The sequence below is a fragment of the Vombatus ursinus genome, unplaced genomic scaffold, assembly GCF_900497805.2.
Source record: "Vombatus ursinus unplaced genomic scaffold, bare-nosed wombat genome assembly UNPS02014779.1, whole genome shotgun sequence".
Classification (NCBI taxonomy): Eukaryota; Metazoa; Chordata; class Mammalia; order Diprotodontia; family Vombatidae; genus Vombatus; species Vombatus ursinus.
Window position 1 is genome coordinate 1018501 of NW_020954557.1, and position 20212 is coordinate 1038712.

Here is a 20212-nt window from a genome sequence, read left to right on the forward strand (position 1 = left end):
TGACTGAACAACCACCTCCACTAGGCCCAGTAGGTGACTCTGACTGATTCCTCTAGGCTATTACTTTCCAAGCCCAGCTCATGCCTTTTGCCTTCCATTTGGCCTCTCAAGTTGGTTCCCCTACTCCTGATTCATAGGCTCAATAAAAGCATAAAATGGTCCTTCTTAGGCTGGACACTCAACCTAACAGGATTCTATGTTGCCACTTTGGCGCTCTGACGTATTCTATTTCCCAGCGATGGAGCAGGCACTCAGAGGTCCAGAGTTCTACCCATCTTTCTGCTACACTACAACTACAGGCAGAGTATAATCTCTCATTGTCTCATGTTGCTCATCTGTCTTGTCTGGATGAAACAGCATGGTGTGCTTTTATTTCCAAGGGCTGGACTTAACGTCTGAAGAACTTAAGATGAACTCCAAGCTATGCCACTTATTAGCAGTGTGACTCTGGGCAAGTACCTTAACCTCTTTCCTAATCTATAAAATGAGGTGGTTGAATAAGATAACCGCTCAGGTTGCTTCCAGCTCTAAATCTATGTGTTTATATGGTGTACTCTACCAGACACATAGAGGTTCTTAGGACCATCACATGGGATAACATCAAAGGCACTTTGAAAACACACAGAATGCTATATGAATGTAAAATGATAACATAGCAAAATCTCAGCTATCTGGAATTTGCAGAGGAGGAGTCACTCTGCTTATTAAGTAAAGCAGTCCTCCTTTGCAGGAGGGCACTTCACGGCTCCTCTCTCTGTCCGAGAGCAGCAGTGGAGATGAGACGAGACGAGACTCCTTTCCTGACAGGCAAAGGAGAAATCAGCATTCTTTCTTCTCACTTCTCCTTTCTGCCAGGAGTGACCTCAAGGCGGGCCCAGCCACGCCCAGGAGAGGCACACACGGCTATCTTTTTTCAGTAATAATCATGTGCCTTATAGTTTTAGGATTATTGCTAAGGATTCTATTCTCATTATTTGAGTTGCTGGTTTTACATTTTTTATGAGCTAGAAGTTTTTCTATATGGTCCATGTGTTTTGAAATTTCCCATTACACAGCTCTATCTCAAACAAAATCGGGTATTTATTTGGTGAAGTACAAAGAACAAGGTATTCTTACGGATGACCCCAAGAATGATGAAAAGTCATGTCAGTCACGTCCAACTCTCCGTGACCCCATTTGGGGTTTCCTTGGCCAACATACTGGAGTGGTTTGCCATTTTCTTTTCCAACTCATTTGACAGATGAGGAAACTGAGGCAAACATGGTTAAGTGACTTGCCCAGGATCACACAGCTAGTGTCTGAGGCCAGATTTTAACTCAGTCTTCCTGACTCCAAGCCTGACACTATCCACTGTACCACCTAACAGCCTAACAAAGCAACTTCAATCTCTCTCTAATTTTCAGTATATTCAACAACAATGACGATGAAAAGAGGACTGCCCTTGTAACAGACTTAAGGTGCTACACCCTTCCTAACAGATTATCAATGCAGGGAAATAAGTAGTCAGATAATTGGCAGACAAAATTAGGCAATATCACTAACACTTTTCAGATATGGAAGGTTGTTTTCTCTCACACTAAAACAGCTACACACTACTATGCCTTTGGAGTTTCGGCATCTAATTTTTAGTTTTTCCATATCCTCTCTTATAGATTCCTGCTTTTCCTTCTACCATTAATCCATTTGCTCAAAGCAGTCTATCTATACCATTCTAATCTGATGCTCCTAAACTATAGTGAGTTTGAAATTCAGAGAATTAACCTTAACATTATATATAAAATAAGAATAAATAGACTCCTGAGTAGAGAGCCTATGAAGAAGTATGAGTTTTTAGTAGATAAGCAGTAGGTTTTGGTTGTTGGGAAAGAAGAGAAGGCATCTGGGGGACATTTAGGGGAGTCCTAGAGAATGAAATGATAGTATTACTACTTGGATTTTGAGGACAAAATCAACAGGAAATGTCACAGATAGGAGTATCCTTTTAGGATTCCTGTTTCTACTTTAAACTAGGTTGGAATATAGTTTTAATAAACTGCTATGAGCTTTCCTGGCCTACCCAGTTTCCCTATACGGGGAGTGATAGGTCAGTAATAAACAATAAAGACAACAAATTTTTTTTCCAATCTATTTCTTTATAGCAAAAAGTACCAATTTCTGAATATGGTACTAAGCTTGTTCCCTCAGCCATCTGACACCACCACAGGGTGCAAGCTGACATTGCTGTAAACTGTGACTTGATAAAAAACCTCTAGTCATAATTAACAGCAGGTGGTAGGAAATATGGAAGGGAAAAAAAGCCAAAATCATAACAAGAGGAAGAGTGACAGGAGTCTTGAAAGGCAGAAATGAGAAAGCTGCTGCCAAACCAAGTTAAACGAAACTGTTTGTCTACCCTCACCATCTGATACTGTAATTTTATGATAGCACCATTCCTCCCTGTGAGAAATTCAAGGCTCACAGAAATAGACTATTGAGTATGGAAGCAGCAAAATTGTTCCCATGTTAAATAACTATTATACCGTAAAAATGCCCTGACTGATTCTCCATTATACTTAAACTGAATGGGGCCGATCAATGAGCAAACCTAAAATTATCATACAACATGACATGGTCTCCATATCAGTACCCTACTGATACATATTTATTTATTTAGTCAAAATTAACAATAAGCAAGATCGAGAAAAATTTCCATAAACATTTTTCCCACTCATCAGACAAGTCAGCAGATAAACATCTTCATAGTTAAGTGGCTTGTTACGTACTGTCACTGGCTTACATGTCATGAAATTCAATAGTATTTATTCCAGATAAACTTTTAAACAAAATGATAGCACTAAATAAATTTTAAAAAGCAGTCTGTAGCTCGTCCAGTCTTAGGAAATATTCACAAAGCACTATTTTTCCATGACAATTTAATTTTTATTATTACTAAGCTCTTCTAAAAAAAAAATCTTCCAGGAGTAAAAAGTATGCGAGAAGCAAAGGTACTTTCAAATACTAAAAAAATCCTGTATAAACTAATGCATCCAGATGCAGAATGCTTACGATCCTTGCTTTTTTTTTAGAGAATCCACTGAATTCAGACGTCACAAAATTTGGAATAATTAAGGCAGCTTCTTCCTCTCTCCACTGCCCCTTGATATCCCAGTCCCCTTGTGTTCAATAGATGGGGAGGAATTAAGATAGAAGGCCACAATCCTGAGGACAGTTACTGACTTGAACCTGAAAACTGGAAGTGTTTGTGTTTGATTTAAGCATTAGCTAAAATGTGGGCACAATGTCATTAAATCCTTAAACAATAAATCTTTCTATATGACTGATTTTTTGAAAATTCATAAATCACTCCTCCATCCCACATTAGTTCAAAATCTGTACAGTTCCTACTGTAACTTCATTTTAGCAAAAATTTATTTAAAATTTAGTCACCAAGGGACAGGTAGGTGGGCACAGTGGAAAGAGCACAGATTCTGGAGTCTGAAGGACCTGAGTTCAAATCCAGATTCAGACATTTACCAGCTATTTTACCCTTGGCAAGTCACTCAACCCCCAATGCCTCCAAAAGGTAAAAATTTAGCCACCTGATATCTTTCTCTCAAGATATCCACTGTCCCAAAGTCTTCGTGCAGTTTTAAACTATTAAAGCTTAGAGCTTAAAACTGCACGAAGGCTTTGGGACACCATATGTAAGGAAGACTATTTATAACAACAGATTTGAATTCATCAAAATATAAGAAAATAATTTATAGCTATGAGTAGGAGATATATTCTAAACCAAACAAGGAATAGAAGAAATTACAAAAGATTAAACAGATAACTTCGGTTACATGAAACGGAAAAACTTCTGCAAAGACAAAATTAACGTACCTAGGATAAGAAGAGAAGTGGTTGAATGGGGGAAAAATCTTTTTATCAAATTTCTCTGGTAAGGGTTTGGTATCCAAGTTTACACACACACACACACATATAAAACTAATGGCCACTCCCCAATAGATAAGTAGTCAAAGGATATGAACATATAGTTCTTAAATCCTGCAAAGTATTAACAATCACACAAAAGAATGCTCTAAGTTACAAATAATAAGAGAAATGCAAATCAAAACAACCCTGAGGTTTCACTTCATACCCTGCAAACTGGCAAAGACGATAAAAAAAAAAAAAATGGAACTAGTCAAATGCTGGAACGGATGCAGGATGATAGGCACACTAACACACTATTAATGGAGCTGTGAATTGGTATAACCATTTTGGAAAGCAATTTGGAATTAAGCAAATAAAGTGACTAAAATATCCATATCCTTTCACCTAGGGACTCCATTATTGGGCTTAAACCTTAAGAAAGCCACTAATAAGAAGAAAATGCCCATATACACTAAAATATTTATCGCAGCAGCACTTTTGTGTGATAGCAAAGAAACAAAGCAGATGCCCTTCAAATGAGGAACTAAATGAATGCAAGGAAAACCATATACATAATGACTAAAATAATATAAGCAGACAAAAAAGTGAATGTAGCAAGATTATAAAGATTAAACATGACTCAAAACAAGAGATATGAGAGGACACCCCCCCCAACCTATCCCTTTGTTGAAAGAGATGGGAGATCACAGGTATTGCACATGTTTTCAAGTTTTTTCAATATATTGATCAGTTGTGCTGAGTTTCCCCCATCCACCCTCTTGTATTTTGTCTTTAAAAAATACTTTTTGTTATCTGGGATGGTTCTCTGGGAAGGGAAGGGAAGGGAAGGGAGGAAGGACACTATGAAGGGGTAAATTGCAAAAGACATTAATAAATCTTATTTTAAAAAGAAAAGAGTCCACATTGTTTGGAACACACACACCAAGTAAAAGAAGTCGGCAATAAAAACTGATTTAAAACAATAAATGCCATTAACAAATATTAAGCCGCATCCTGCTTTTAAGTTGACACGAAGTAAAAGTGCAGATAATGCCCAGGAGTTATAAAACCTGTAGGAAGGAAAGCAGTATCTTTTAAAAACTGTATTTCAAAGCAGTGTGACATCATACATGTAAGGATTTATGTGAATATCTATGTGTGTATGTATGAATGTGAATATTTTTTAACGAAGCAATGAATATTGTCTATGTACAGAAATTCCAGCAACAAAGTCTTTTACTACTTAGAGCAGGGATTCTTCAGTTAAGATCAGTGAACTCAGATTATTGTTTTGTTTTTGAAAAAAATATTTTTAGGGGCAGCTAGGTGGAGCAATAGAAAGAACACCCGCCCTGGAGTCAGGAGGACCTGATTTTAAATTCAGCCTCAGACATTTGACACTTACTAACTCTGTGACCCTGGGCAAGTCACTTAACTTGTTTGCCTCAGTTGCCTCAACTACAAATTAAGATAATAACAGCCACCTGTTATGAGGATCAAGTGAGATAATATTTGCAAAGCACTTAGTATATTAAATAAATGCTTATTCACTTACCCCTTTCCTAAAATCATTTTGATAAATGTATCTCAATATAACTGGTCTCCTTTGAACTCCTAAGTATTTTATTTTATGTATTTAAAAACAACATACTGAGAAAAACAAGAGTCCAAGACTGTCAAAAAGGCCCATGATACCAAAAAAAAAAAAAAAAGTTAAGAGCATCTCTGGCTTAAAGGAAACAAGAGTTACTGGGCTGAGCAAGATGAGGGAACTCAAATGTCCTAATCACCACACCAAGGATGACTGGCCTTGTTCAAGGTCAGGGAAGTAGACTGTGGTTGTGGTCACAAAGAAGTGAAAGACATTACATCATCTCAGAACCTATGTCCAAGTTCTATAATAAGACATCGGCCACATGTTTCCTCTCTTCTTTTTCACCACCAAAGAAGACAGGTTGGTATGCATGTGATGTGACCCAAAGACCCCATCTCAAACCCTCCCTATGAAGGTGTATGCACAGAATACTGAACTGTATATTTCGCAACCGACTAAGCACTTGTTTTCATGTAGTTTATAATCAATTTGAGAATAATGGAAAAATGGAATTAGCAGAATGCCTGGCATATCATAAAAAGCATTAGCCTAGAAGCTAAAATTTTAAGAGTTCTATTCCTAGCTTTGCCCCTCACCTATCATATTCTCTAAAGCAACTTTGTTCAGTCATTTCAGTCACGTCTGACTCTCCGTGATCCCAACTGGGGTTTTCTTAGCCAAGATACTGGAGTAGTTTGCCATTTCCTTCTCCAGCTCATTTTACAGAAGAGGAAACCGAGGCAAAGTTAAGTGACTTGGCCAGGGTCACACAGCTAGTAAGTATCTGAGGCCAGATTTTAACTCAGGAAGATGAATCTTCCCTGACTCCAGGCTTTACACTCTATCCATTGTACTGCCTAGCAAAGCAACTTTAATCTCTAATATTCAGTACATTCAACAATAATGACGATGATGATGAGTATGATTACAACAGCTAACTTTTACATAATGCTAAATTTTACATAATGTCATTTTACATATATTCCCTCAGTTATTCCTCACAATGGCTTTATGCAGTAAGTTCTATGCCCCGAGAAGAATAACACCACTTCTCCAAAATGATGAACGCATAAGGCTTTTGCTCTTACAGGACAGGAAACTGAAACTCAAGAATATTAACTGACTTGCTCAGGGTCACATGGCTACTTTATGTTTGAGGCAGGGCACAAACCCAGGTCTTCCCCACTCCCAGAGATTTCCTGGTACTCTGCCCTCTCGGACATCTAGAGCACAGTGGAAAGAGTAATGGGTCTGGAGTCAGGAAAATCTGAGTTCAAAACTGGCACCAGACATTTATTAGTGAGTTGGATCGTCCAAGAGAAAGTCATTGAACCACTGTCTGATTCAATTTCCCCAAATGTAAAACGGAAATAATAATTGCATCTACCTTCTAAGGTAGTTGTGAGGACCAAATGAGATAATACTTGTAAAAAGCACTTAGCACAGTGCCTAGCACCTAGTAGGTGCTTAATTAATACTTGCTTCCTTCTCCCTCCCCACTCCACTATATCACATGTAATGAGGGGTTTAGGTACGATCATCTGTAAGGTTCCTTCTAGCTCTGACAATCTTAACAATCTAACAAACCTTCTTCCAATAAAGGCTCCTCATTTTAGAAACTGGTTCAAATTATTTTCTGACTAAGAACTTGATTGGATGCCCTGACGGTCATGATGGTTTTCCTACACTAAAATGAAAAGTAAAAAAAATAATAATAATAATAAAATGACAATAGAATAATATGGATGGAGAGGAAGTGAAAGGCAGGAAGACTGGCCGGAAACAAGGGTCCTCCTCCCTGTTTTTCTTCTACTTTCCTACCTCTCCTCAGTATCACCCCAACCTAGTCTGATAGAGCACTGTCAGCCTGAGAGTGTCCTGTGAAAACAAGGCCAAAGCCCCAGGAATCACGTAAGCAACATGACTTCTGCTCAACAATTTATGGATCCAGTTTTGAAGTTTTATCAACGGAAGCAGGAGTCCATATTCCTGTTCACTGGAAAATTACTATGAATGAGAAGCCAGAAACAGCACAAGATGGAAATAAATACACTGACATCCTCTTCTGCTTTTTCCTTTTAGTTAAGAATTTTTCCATCCCTTCTCTTTCCCATCCCATCTAGTAGGATGCTTAACTGAAGCCGTGGGGACCAGTACAAATTCTCACACTTAACTAGCCCTAGTTGAATCACATCCAAACTTCCTAAATTCCAGGAGTATAAGTCACCACTTCCTGATGACAGACCACTTATTTAAAATGCCCTGCCTGAGGCTATTTTTAAAGGATGATACAAACAGGTTCAGACTTCCTCTTTCCTCAAAAGGCTAACATTTCCTTGAGTAGTTTTCTCTCAAAATCTCAAATCTGATCAGAATGAATCCTCACAGAGAAGCCATACATAAAGAAATGCTTCTCCCACATCTTTACCATTGTGAAAGTCTTCTGGTGGTTGGTTAGGAAAGATGATCTAAGAGAATCAGCAGAAAGCTGTTGAGTCAGGACAACCTGACTTCAACTCCCCTCAGAGTCTATAGGCTGTGTGACCTGGGATAAGCCACTTAACCTCCTGGTGCACACAGGCAACATTTCAAGGCTATAAATCTCTGAAAGGGTATATGCATAATCGTGTTGAGCACACAGCACAATGTCTTGCATATAACAGGTGCTTAAGAAATGGGTCATGATTGACTGACTGACTGAGCAGAGAAAGTTCCTTACTAGAAGCTCCCTACACCAATGAAATCACAGGTTTAATTTTTTAAATAAAGTATATCAAATAATCCCTAACTCTTTAATAAAGTCACAGATCCAGAGCAGGAAGAGTCCTTCATCACTCTGTAAAGTCATTTCAGGTGGCCCAACCTAAAGTATTTTCAAAACTAGTAATAATTTAGTCATTTCTATGAGTAAAAAACTAATTACTTTTTGGTTATTGAAAAAAAAAGTTAAAGCCTCTGGTTAAGTAAAAGTATTATCAAAAACAGACAGTGACAATGTGCCTTCCTTCTCAGTAGAACATATAGGTATACACTACAATAATGCACAACATAAAAATCATTGCAAGATGACAGCTCTTATAGCAAGCATTCTTCATGATTTATGAAATACCACCATTTCTAACACTAATTAACACTGAATCTTTAGACTATCAAAGGGACCCTTAAAAAAACTTTAAGTGGAAAAAATGTTACATTATTTTATGTTTTCTCTGGTACCTTTGATTTGTTGGGTGTAGTATTAGAATAGAGATAGAGATTAGACCCATTACTTCATTGATATGGAGCAGTTGGTTGTACATTGCATACAGCGATGAGCCTGGAGTCTGAAAAGACCTGAGTTCAAATCTAGTCTCAGACGCTCACTAGCTGTGGGACCCTGGGCAAGACCCTCAATCTCTGTCTGCCTCAGTTTCCTCATTTATAAACTGGGGGTAATAACAGCATTTATCTTGGAAGGTTGTTGTGAGGATGAAAATGAGATAATAATACTGGTAAAGCACAGTGTCTGGCACATATATAAATATTTATTCCCTTACCTTTCTCTCTACAATTTGAGGAAGCTCCCTTTGCCCATTCAAGTCTGCACCTTCTCAGATGATCCTAGAGTTGCCTAGAACATTAAGAAGTTGTGACTTTCCCAAGGTCACAATGCCGGTGCATGTCAAGAAGCAGGACTTGAACCCAAGTGTTTCCAGCTTAAAGCTCAGTTCTCTATTCCCTGTACCAGGCTGCCCCTCAGTCTGATATTATGCCTATTTTTTAAAACTTATTTTGACAAAATAAAATAGGTAATACAATTTGATCTGAACATAAGAACAGACATCAGTCTCATTTCTGCTCAGGATACTGACTGAATGCTGAGCACACAACCCACTAGGGGTAGCTCAGTATCTTACAGGCAATGCAGAAATAATGGATATTTGTGTGATTACTACCAGTGACAGTGTTAACATTTTAAAATAGATGAGTATTTTTAAATTCAGCACACGTTCACCACCATATGCTAACTATTTTAAAAAGCAGGTAGAATGCTAAGTTTCTGGATATTATTCCAACAATCTGGTTTACATTGAAATGTAAATATGGCAGACACCTATTGGGAAATTTTTTTTTTCTATTCAACTTTTTTCAAAGCCATTGTTGTTTTTCAAATAACTGGTCTTCATTTTGAAAATTATAAAAGGAATCCAATCAGGTTTTAGTGCTTAGACTCACCTCACAACAATAGCCCTGTTACCTCAGAATTCAAAAAGGGCAATGTTGTCCTAATTTTCAAAAAAGGGAAGACAATGGAGTCTGCCAACCACAGAATTGACAGATTCCTGCAGAAAAAAAATCTAGAATGTGTTTATTAAAGGGATGGTTAAGGAACACGTAGAAAAAGAAAGGATCACAATGAGCCACGATGGCTTCCTTGAGAAAGATCAGAACAAATTGGCCTTGTTTCCTTTTATAACCAGGAAACTAGAATAGTAAATCAGGTGAATGTTGTAGAGTTTAACTGGATTTTGAAGCAATGAATAATCTCTAATGCTATTGCTGTCAAAAAAAAAGGTGTGAGAGGGCAACTAGGGCAGTGGACAAAGCTCCGTCCTTGGAGTCAGGAGGACCTGAATTCAAATCCGGCCTCAGACACATGACACTTACTAGCTGTGTGACCCTGGGCAAGTCACTTAACCCTAACTTCCTCACCCCCAAAAAATAAAAAAGATTTGGGGGGGGGGGAAGGTATGAGCTAAATCACAGTATAGTTAAGCAGATTCAGAACCAAATGGCTGGAAACAATGCATTAACGGTAAGTTGGCAGTAAAGTCTCCCCACTCCAGTCAGATAGCAAAGTGATCTTTCTAAAAAGCAGGTCTGACCATCTCACTCCTTTCTTCCTACCCCACCCCACCTACTCAATAAACTCCAGAATCTCCCTACCACCTCCATAAGGAAATACAAATCTGTTTGACATTCATAACCTATCCTACCCCAACCTTTCCAATCTTCTAATACCTTACACCCCACATGCCTCCCCCAACAAATATACTCTGTGTGGCACCAGCCTCCTCAATGTTTCACAAACAATACAGCCCCATCTCCCACCTCAGGCATTTTCACTGGCTGTCCCTCACGCTTGAAAGGCTCTCCCACCTCATCCTGGCTTCCTTCAAGTCCCAACTAAAACCCCACCTTCTTCAGGGGGCATTTCCCAACCCTTCTTAACTTTTGTGCCTTCAAGCCAATTATTTCTGAATTATCCTGTCAATTATTTGATTTATCACGGCAATATGTACTGTCAATTATTTCTAATTTATATTATCTATGTTAGCACACAGTTTTCTGCATGTTGTCTCCCAGTGTTTAGCACAGTGCCTGGCACACTATAGGTGCTTAATAAATGTTTATTGACTCAATGGCCTAGACCTATTTTAACATTTTTATGACTGACTTCGACAAAGGCATAAGGAACATATTTTATCAAATTTACAGTTCACACAGAGCTGGAAGGAAGAGGTAACACACACTGGATCACAAAGGCAGGATTCAAAAATATCTTGACAGGTTGAAACATTGAGTCAAATTACATTAGATGAAATTCAACAGGAATAAAAATAGAACCTTATACTTGGACTCAATTCAACAAGTACAATAAAAGAGGTAGTTCATTCGAAAAAGATCTTGGTGTCTTAGTGGCCTAAGAGCTCAATGAGTCGACAGGGTAATATGATAGCCAAGAAAACAATTACGAATGTCAGCTGCATTATGAAAGGCATGATATCCAGAATTAGGGGGCATCATCTGCTGTATTCTGCTCTGGGTCCGAATTTATCTGGGATATTGTGTTCAGCACTGGGTATCACATTTTAGAATAACAATAACAAGCTGGAGAGGGAATAACATACATAACAATAACATTCAGAGAGGGAAATCAGGATGATGAAGTGACATAAGCCCATATCACAAAAGGAGAAGTTGGAAAAAACTGAGGATGTTTAGTCTGGAGAAGATAAGACTTAGGAGAGCCGTAATAGTTATTTGAGACTTGTCATTTAGAAGGGCAATTATACATGTTCTGCTTCAGCAAACAAGGGATAATGGGTAGAAGATACAAAGAGGCATATTTAGTCTTGATATGAGGAAAAACTTCAGAGCAGTTAGGGCCATCCAAAAGTAGAGTTGGCTTTTTCAGGAAGTAGTAGGTTTCCACTCATTGGAGGTGGTGAAGTAAAGGTCTCATGGGTTTCATGCTTTCCCAGCTGGAAGGGACCTCAAGGTCATCTAATCCAATCCCTTCAGTTTACAGATGAGGAAAGTGAGGACAGAATGGTTAAGTGAAGAGATTAAAGTCAGGCAGGTAGTGACAGACCCAGACCTTATGGCTCCAAACCCAATGCTCTCAGGTGGGATACTTTTTAGGAATGGGTTAGATTAATGACTGTGAAAGTCCCTCCAACTCTAAAATTCCATTCCCTCTTAGAAGTGCCACTCCCTACTTCACATAAATTATTCATCTGCAAAAAAAAGAAGCAGCATAAGGATGGATACAGTGGAACAACCACTGTCCTACATTAATACAGCATTCAAAGGAACTTAATTTGAACCTGATAGGGTGTATTTTCTTAAAACAAGGAGGAACAGAAATAGAGTAGCAATTTGTCCAAGAATGCATAAATAAAGTCAGGAACAAAAGACATGGGATCTCTGTTGGCCTGATTTGCTTCACATATAGCACTTGTCAGACCTCTCTGGGCTGACCAAGCTCCCTATTCTACTTCTTTTTGATCATCTTGGCCAGTTGCCACCTATGTGCTAGCATAATAGTAACTACCCCCCCAAAACAAACATACCTCTAATACTTGCTACAGGGCTCTAATAATCAGCAGCAATTTATCTGATAGCAATGGATAACAGAGAGAATTGTCCAAGAAATAGCTCCATATCACATGAGGATCCAGAATTGGTTTAAGAATTACTTTTGCAACCCATATCAAAGTGGTTCTAAGCCCCCAGATAATAAATCATTTCCCTAAATACTAGCTAAACACTGACAAACAGGTCAAATAATTTTACAACCGCTATCTTTGCAATAAAAATCTCCATACCAAAAGAGATTTCGAAACTAGAGGGAATGGCACAATTTAAAAAACATTTTCTACAAGAGAATTCCTATATGATGAAATGCAATATGGTAATCCAAACTAATATTTATTAAGTGCCTACTATGTGCAAGGCATTGAGCTGGGCACTTGGGAATATAAAGACCAAAATCAAACAGTTCCAGCTCTCAAGAATCCTAAGTTCTCCATGGAATAGGATGAAAATCACAATATGTACACAAATAAATGTGTTAAGGTAAACTGAGGAAGAAGAGGGGGGATCAGGGAAGGCTTCACCAAGGAGATGGGCAAAGGAGTTGAACCCTGAAATGAGGAAGAAAGCAAGGAAAAAGTATTAAGCACCCACTCTCTGTCAGGCACTGTGCCAAGTGCTATATACAGATTACCTCATTTAAAGCTTCTCAACTCTGTGAGAATTAACCCTGAAGATTAACCACGCTACTATTAATACTCATTTTACAGTTGAGGAAACTGAGGTAGACAGGGGAACTAACTTGCCTGGAATCAAACAGTTACTCAGCATCTGAGAGTGAATTTGACCTCAGGTCTTCTTGACTCCAGGCCCAGCTTTTTATCTAATTTCACCACTAGACTGCCTCTTTAAGTAAGGCAAGGATGCTGAGAGCCAAAGAAAGAGAAGTCAGGCATGCATTCCTGGCAGAAGAGATGGCCTGTTCCCATGCCCAAAGATAAGAAATGGACAGCAGAGTTCAGGGAACAGCTAGTAGTGCAGTTTGCCTGGAAGATGAATATGAAATAAGGGTGAAAGGGAGGGAGGAGCCCTGTAGGATACCCTAGCAGGGTAGGAGGGGGGCTGTGGAATGAAAGACAGAGACAAAAGAAAGAGATTTCAGATGTTCCCTTGAAGTTAACTAGGTCTCACAATTCCTAACATATTCTCAGCGTTCAATTATAACATGTGTCTTTATATCCACTCGATGCTTTAAAGCTAATGGGCATTAAATAATGACTATTCAAATTTAAATGCAAGTGATTAGGAAGCCAAAAGAGTACAAGAATAGAAACATCAATTTCACAAGCTCAGTATAGTCACATTTCAAAGATCCCAAATATAATTTCATATAATCTAGAAGCATCTTTGTACTTGCAAATGACAAACAGGGCATAAACTCATCCCGCTTTCGAGCAGGTGTCTAACGAGGCACAGGGTGTTTTTGGGAGGGGTAGGAAAGAAGGAGGGGCAAGCAGGAGATGGATGAACAATGTTAGGCATCAGCATTTTGGAAAACACTACCTGACATTCAAGCAAATGACCCCAGTGCACACAAAATCACCTTAGCTACCTGTCCCGACTAAAAGGAAACATGGAGAAACCTAGAAGTCAAGAAACTCACCTGACTTATCAGGTCACCTCATTCAACATTTCAAATAGCCAAAAAATGCTCACTAGTAATAAACTAAATGTCCACAAATTTTATTTGGCTAAATCTGCACGTTTTAGAAAATTACTACAAATGAGCTTAAGCCATAACAGTCCTTAGTTCAGGATCAAGAAACCAAATATTATTACTGGTACTATGCAAAACACAAACATTTAAAAAAAAAAACCCACTTCTAGAAACTAAACTCTGGATACTCAAAAAAGATGAATGCTTAAATTAAAAGAAATAATCTATGGAAGGGGATGAATTTCATTTCCAAACATGTCCTTTTCTTTAATGTTAGTATTCTTATTATGTTAACAGTTTTGTTTACTGTCTCTATATATTTATGAAAACCACACACTTTTTTTTTGCTTTAAAAAATTAAATGGAATACTACTGTTTCTTCACAATTGGTACTGTTAGTTTTTTACCTGGAGATTTTTTGTTTGATCTTGACTGCACCAAATAAGACTGACGAGGCAGCAAGGGAGATGAAGGCAAAGACATGGAAACTCCTTTTGTGAAGTTTGTCCTGCATGGGTCTTCTCCTCCCGAAATATTACTAATGGAAAAATCTGTTCTGTGGCCAGATTCGCTGATAATTTGAGGTGCGTTCTCAGCACAAAAGTCACCTGTTGGAAGTAAAAGAAAAGATGTCTTAGGCCATCCATTACAAATCGAAACATGTACAAATTACCTTCATAAAACCTACACTTAGAATTTAATTACACTAAAGACCACATAAAACATATATGGCTCTTAATCAAGCCTGGTGCCCCTCTAATTTCGGCTGTCAAGAGACAAGTGAAGACCTCATTATAAAGCAAATGTCATGCACTGAATGTCTCAACGACCTGTACCTCATCCCAACTTCCCAAGGCTGGTCTAGTTTCATCTACGTCACAGGACAGAAATGGAAAGGTTCAGATCTAAGGAGAGGTGAAGTCCATAAAATTCCCAGAGATACTACTGTAACCTCAGGTTTGATGTGGGACTTTCTCAAGAGGTTTGTTTCTTATTAAATCTTCAAAAGAAAGTTTGTTTGTTTCTTTCCCCAAAAGAATTCAAACTTCAACGTCAGTTCTAAAGCTATTTGACCATCCGGTACAACAAGGTTAGGCTGGACTTATTAGTTTCACTCTCCTTATCACCACTCAGAGCTGTTTTTAGCTGGAACAGACTCTTCTCCCTCTTTCTCTTTAACATTCCACCCAGCAGGTATACATACACACGCTTAGAGCTAAGCCAATACCAAACTAGCTTTGAAAAAAGAGGTGCCAACAATGTTGGTGATTGGTGGTGGTGACATCAACACTGGCATTTATACAATGCTTGGAAATCTGCAACATATCTTATCTACATTAGCTCATTTGGGTCTGACGATAAGCTTATGAAGTAGGTACTACAATAATTTTACAAATGAGGAAATAGAAGCTAAGTAACTTGCCTGCCTATAGTTGAATCAGAAGAGGTAGAATCAGGGTCTGAACCCAAATCTCCCAATTCTCCACGTCCAGCCTTCTTGTACCATGGTCCTATTTGCTTAGACTACTACTTTACAAGGTCCTTGAGGACAGGGACCTTATATTATCTGGTCCCTTGGCACTTGGCCATAGTGCTCTTCACATAGCAGGTGTATAACTATTGTCTGCTGCTACTGGACAAATATTCTAATTCATTTTATTATCTAATTATTATTATCTATATTATCTAATATATACATGTATTATCTAATATATCTAAATATTATTATCTAATTTATTATCTAATGTAGCTGACACTTAGCTGAATTACTGAATACAAACATAATTGGGAAGGGCAGCATGATTCAGGGAAAAGAGCTAGTAAACTGAAGTTAGAAGACCTATGTTCTATTCCTTTCCTTTTCCACTAATCCGGTAACAATAAGTCAGGACATTTAACCCCTCTGGGCCAGTTTGTTCATCTGCATCAATAAACAAATGAATGAATAAAAGTTTGCAGGATCATAAAATCAGACTTGGAAGGCAGGTCAGAAATCATCAATCCAATTCCCTTATTTAAAGAGGGGGCCCAGAGTGGTGAAATGACCTTCCCTTGGTCACACAAGTAATAATTGGTGAGCTGGGATTTCAACCGAGTTCTCTGGAATCCAAATCCAGTGTTATTTCTACTGGGCCATGACGATGATTGCTGAGGTTCCTTGCATCTCTCACATTCTGTGATTCTTCCCCTAATGAAACATAAGGTATATGGGCAGAACCTTAAAAAATATGGACATGGCAATGATATCCTTGGAAATTTCAAGCATTTAGATGAAGGAAAGCTTTTGCTTTTCTGTCCTTTTTTTATATTAAGCATTTACCCAGGGTTTGGCACACAGGAGGCACTTAATAAATGCTTGTTCCTTTGTTCTCTTTGAATTTTGGGGGTGGGGGCATTTCCCTGTTAATAATCATTGTTACCTGATGCAGGCAAGGAAGAAAGGCAAAACACCATCCTAATTATTAAAAATCATCTTTTAAGATCTAACTTAAGGAATTCTATTTCCTTTTAGGTTTTCAACCAATAGCCCACTGTGTTAGAGAGCTAGCCCTGGGCTCTCTAAAGCTTCCAGCAGTCCAAAAGTCTGCTCCAAGCAACTTTGAATGACAATAAAGACGACTGGGGATTTGCTTATTGTCTGAGATCCAGTTTAAGTTTGGAAGGGCTCATCACCGGGGTGGCTGAATAGCTGCAATAACTCTCAAAAACACTGAAAGAAGGATTACAACATGCACTGGTAAAAGGGGCGCCCACAAAGACATAATCACATAACTGTTGATTTTTCAGCCCTTGCATGTGCATGGGCACTGTGCCTTTAAGAGCTGCACAGAGGGATTTAGGCAGACAAATCTGTTTATCTTAATAAAGGTCTGGGGGAAGGAAGCTGAAACGACCGATTTCATGAGAAGCTGATACTTATTTCCAAACTTCAATTATTCTTACTATTCCTTTCTGTCATTGCCATGGAAAATGAAAGGAAGTCTACTGGTCAGGAGGGAAACACACTAGCAACACAGCCCTGCAGAAAAGGCTCAGAGAGGATGAACCCAGAATGACAAGCTCCAAACTGCCTAACTGCATCCTAGGGAGTTTGGTGTAGGAGGGTAACCCACTCCACAGAAGGGCTTTTGAATAAAGAAACAAACAAATGGGGGGTGGGGGGGACCCACAGCATGACAGCTAACTATACAATGAAAAAAATCAGTGTGTGCCCAGCAAGGGTGAGAGATCAAACTAGATAGTGGATTGGGAGAAGACACTGTGCCATGGAAACAGAGCCCAGTCTGGGAGCAGGCTCCCTCTATTATTTCATTAGCCCACTCAAAACAGTCATGCAGGTCCTGAAAAACCGTTGGGTTCCATAACAAATATAAAAAAAAAAAGCCAATAGAAAAAAAAAATACAAAAAAACTGCATTTGGTCTCCAGTAGGAGCCCTTGTTTTGTAAAGGTTTTAACTAAGAATTGGGAACCACAAATTACACATCTAAATGACCAAACACCATACATCTAAATTACACATCTAAATGACCAAACACCATACATCTAAATGACCAAATACCATTAATCAGCATCTTTCCAGAACTAAAAGATCACAAAAAAATCCCTATTATTAGAAGTTAACCCAAATAACCAACATCATGAAAATGCTTAATAATATACTATACAATACACAATGCAATATTTGGGAATAAATAGGGATCTCTTTGCCTGCCCTTCCCATCTTCACCATCACCCTCCCCTATCATTTGTATATTAGCCCACTGTGCACCAACTGTCAGAGGTGGTGAAGACATTAGAAATAACTTGTTTTGCTCCAACACCTTAAGCCTCAGACTTGAAAAGCCATTCCCTGAGACCAGTTTAAAAAACACAAAGTTCTATCCATTCCCCTCTTTCCTTTGTCCACAGTTCAGTCATTTTTAAGCAAGGAAATGAGACTCAATTGCATAAGTGTTATAGTGGGTTCCAAGGGAGTGAGGTTTGAAAGTACATCTAGTGGAGGATTTTTGTTTGTTTCACCTCACAGTGATGTGAAGTTAGAAATCAATGCCATCCAACTTTTGGGTATCAAAAAAAGAGCAAACTCAATTATCAGTGTACCCAGAGACCACAGTTATCCCCTAGCCTCATTTTATCTGTCAAAGCCTGGGATTCAAGTCTTCCATTACTGGAGACATTGCACAAAACAGGTGTGGGGCACCAGGAAGCACATAAGAATGTGGTGCATATAAAGCTAATTTTTCACACACTTTGCAAAAATTCTCTCATTACTTTGTAGAGTAGCCAGAACACTAGCCTGAGTAAGAGTCAGGAGGTCTGGGTGCTTAAAACAGAACATAACCTCTCTGTGACTTAAATTTCTTCCTCTCCCTATTCACAAAGGGATACTTCTGCAGACTGGACAAAGCCCCCAAAAGATCAGTTAACTTCCAGAACAAAAAAAAAAAATACCATGATATGGGGGCTAGGAGAGATTAAACTCCAATGATGTCATCTGACATATAAAACAAGGAAAATTACTAGAAAGGGAGTTTGTTTTCTTAAAACATCCGTTGTAATATTCTTCCATAGCATGACCCAGACAAAAATTAGGGTTAGGAAGATGAAATGGGGAATTTTAGTTTCACTCCTAATTAAAAATTCTGTCCGTAAACTTTATTTACTTTGCTTGAAATAAATATTTTCATTAACTGAAAATCTGGCAGGATTGAGTTTCCAATGCAAGCTGTAACCATTAAGACCTTCGGCCTTTGCAGCAGCTGTTCTGTGGCACTTTCGATCTGATACAGTCTGCAATAAAATGGAGGTTTTAGCAGTAGGGATTTTTGGTGGAGTCTTTTTTTGTTTAAGTTATTTTTTTTCTTTACATACACACTATAGCATCAAAAGCCTCAAACCTGTTCCATGTAAAGAGATTTTGCTTTGTTTTGCTTTGCTTTTTGCAGAGAACACAAACACTTCTGCCTTTCAGCCTCTGTTTTCTTGGAAGTGAAGGAAAAAAAAAGGGGGGTGGGAAGAGTCTTTGTTTCTGAACATGAGGCCGTGAAGTAGCCTGGTGATTCAGCAGGCTTAGAAACCAGAGACAGTCTTTCCTTGGCCTGCTACTTTAAAAGCAAAAGGGCAAAGGGGTAAGGTCAAAATCAGTCCAAACACACTACAATGACGCCAGTAACTAAGAATTGGAAAACACTCACTAGCATCTACACAAAATGGAACAAAATGCTTATTCTGGGCAACACAACACCCCAAAACTCACTGGCTGATTTAATATTCACTAGTAGATGTTTAAAGAGGCTTTAAAGAAGTTTTATTACAACCTATATCACTGTAGCTTTTTTTGAAAATAACACTGGGTAGATGTACTTTTCTTCCAAGCATGACCTACTTTATTTCCCACCTGAATTTAGTGATGAAAACACACAATCTATTTTCTAGCCTACTGTTGCAATAGAAACTCTTGTGTCTATTATGGCAGCCTTTGTCGCTTGAAATAGAGAAAACATTAATAATTAGTCAATGATTAAGGCATCTTCCTGCTTTGTGCACAGGTAACTCCTATGGCAACAAAAATACATTCTGTATCTGTTTTAAAAACATAAATCTGGCTCAATAACAAGGACGACCTGAGTGATTATACAGGTCTCTATACCACATATAAAAATAAACTCCAGATAGCCCAGATTCCCTGCAAAAGATAACACAATTCTGAAAAGTAAAAGAAGAAAAGGACAAATGTGCTATCCAGGAAGCCAATTTAAAAATCTCCTTCTCTAGACAGATTGTAAAAAAGGATTTATATAGCAGAAGGTTGATTTAATAGACAAGACATCAATTTAAGAAAGACAGAGAGAATAATTTCTTCAGGAAAGATCTGCATAAATGCAAAAAACTAACTTTGGAGAAGAAGAAATAGAATGCATTGTTGTTGCTGATTTGTTGTTTGGTCAATTAGTCATGTCTGACTCTTCTCAACCCCATTTGGGGTTTTCTTGGCAAAGACACTGCAGTGGTTTGCCATTTCCTTCTCCAGATCATTTTATAGATGAGGAAACTGAGGAAAACAGTGACTTAAGTGACCTGCTCTGGGTCACACAACTAGTAAGCTGGGGTCAAATTTGAACTTGGGTCCTTCTGACTCCAGGCCTGACAATCTATCCACTGCACCACCTAACAGTCAATGCAGTATTATAGAAGTCATAAGTG

General features: G+C 38.4%; 1 protein-coding gene across 2 annotated transcripts in view; it reads right to left on the reverse strand.

Moving 5' to 3' along the window:
* The window catches only part of LOC114045951 (protein TANC1-like), a 265490-nt gene that overhangs the window by 133548 nt on the left and 111730 nt on the right, over nt 1–20212 (reverse strand). For both annotated transcript variants that reach the window (XM_027866163.1, XM_027866164.1), the window contains one exon: nt 14414–14614. In XM_027866163.1, coding sequence (XP_027721964.1) covers nt 14414–14614 — 201 coding nt within the window. The remainder of the gene's footprint in view (nt 1–14413; nt 14615–20212) is intronic.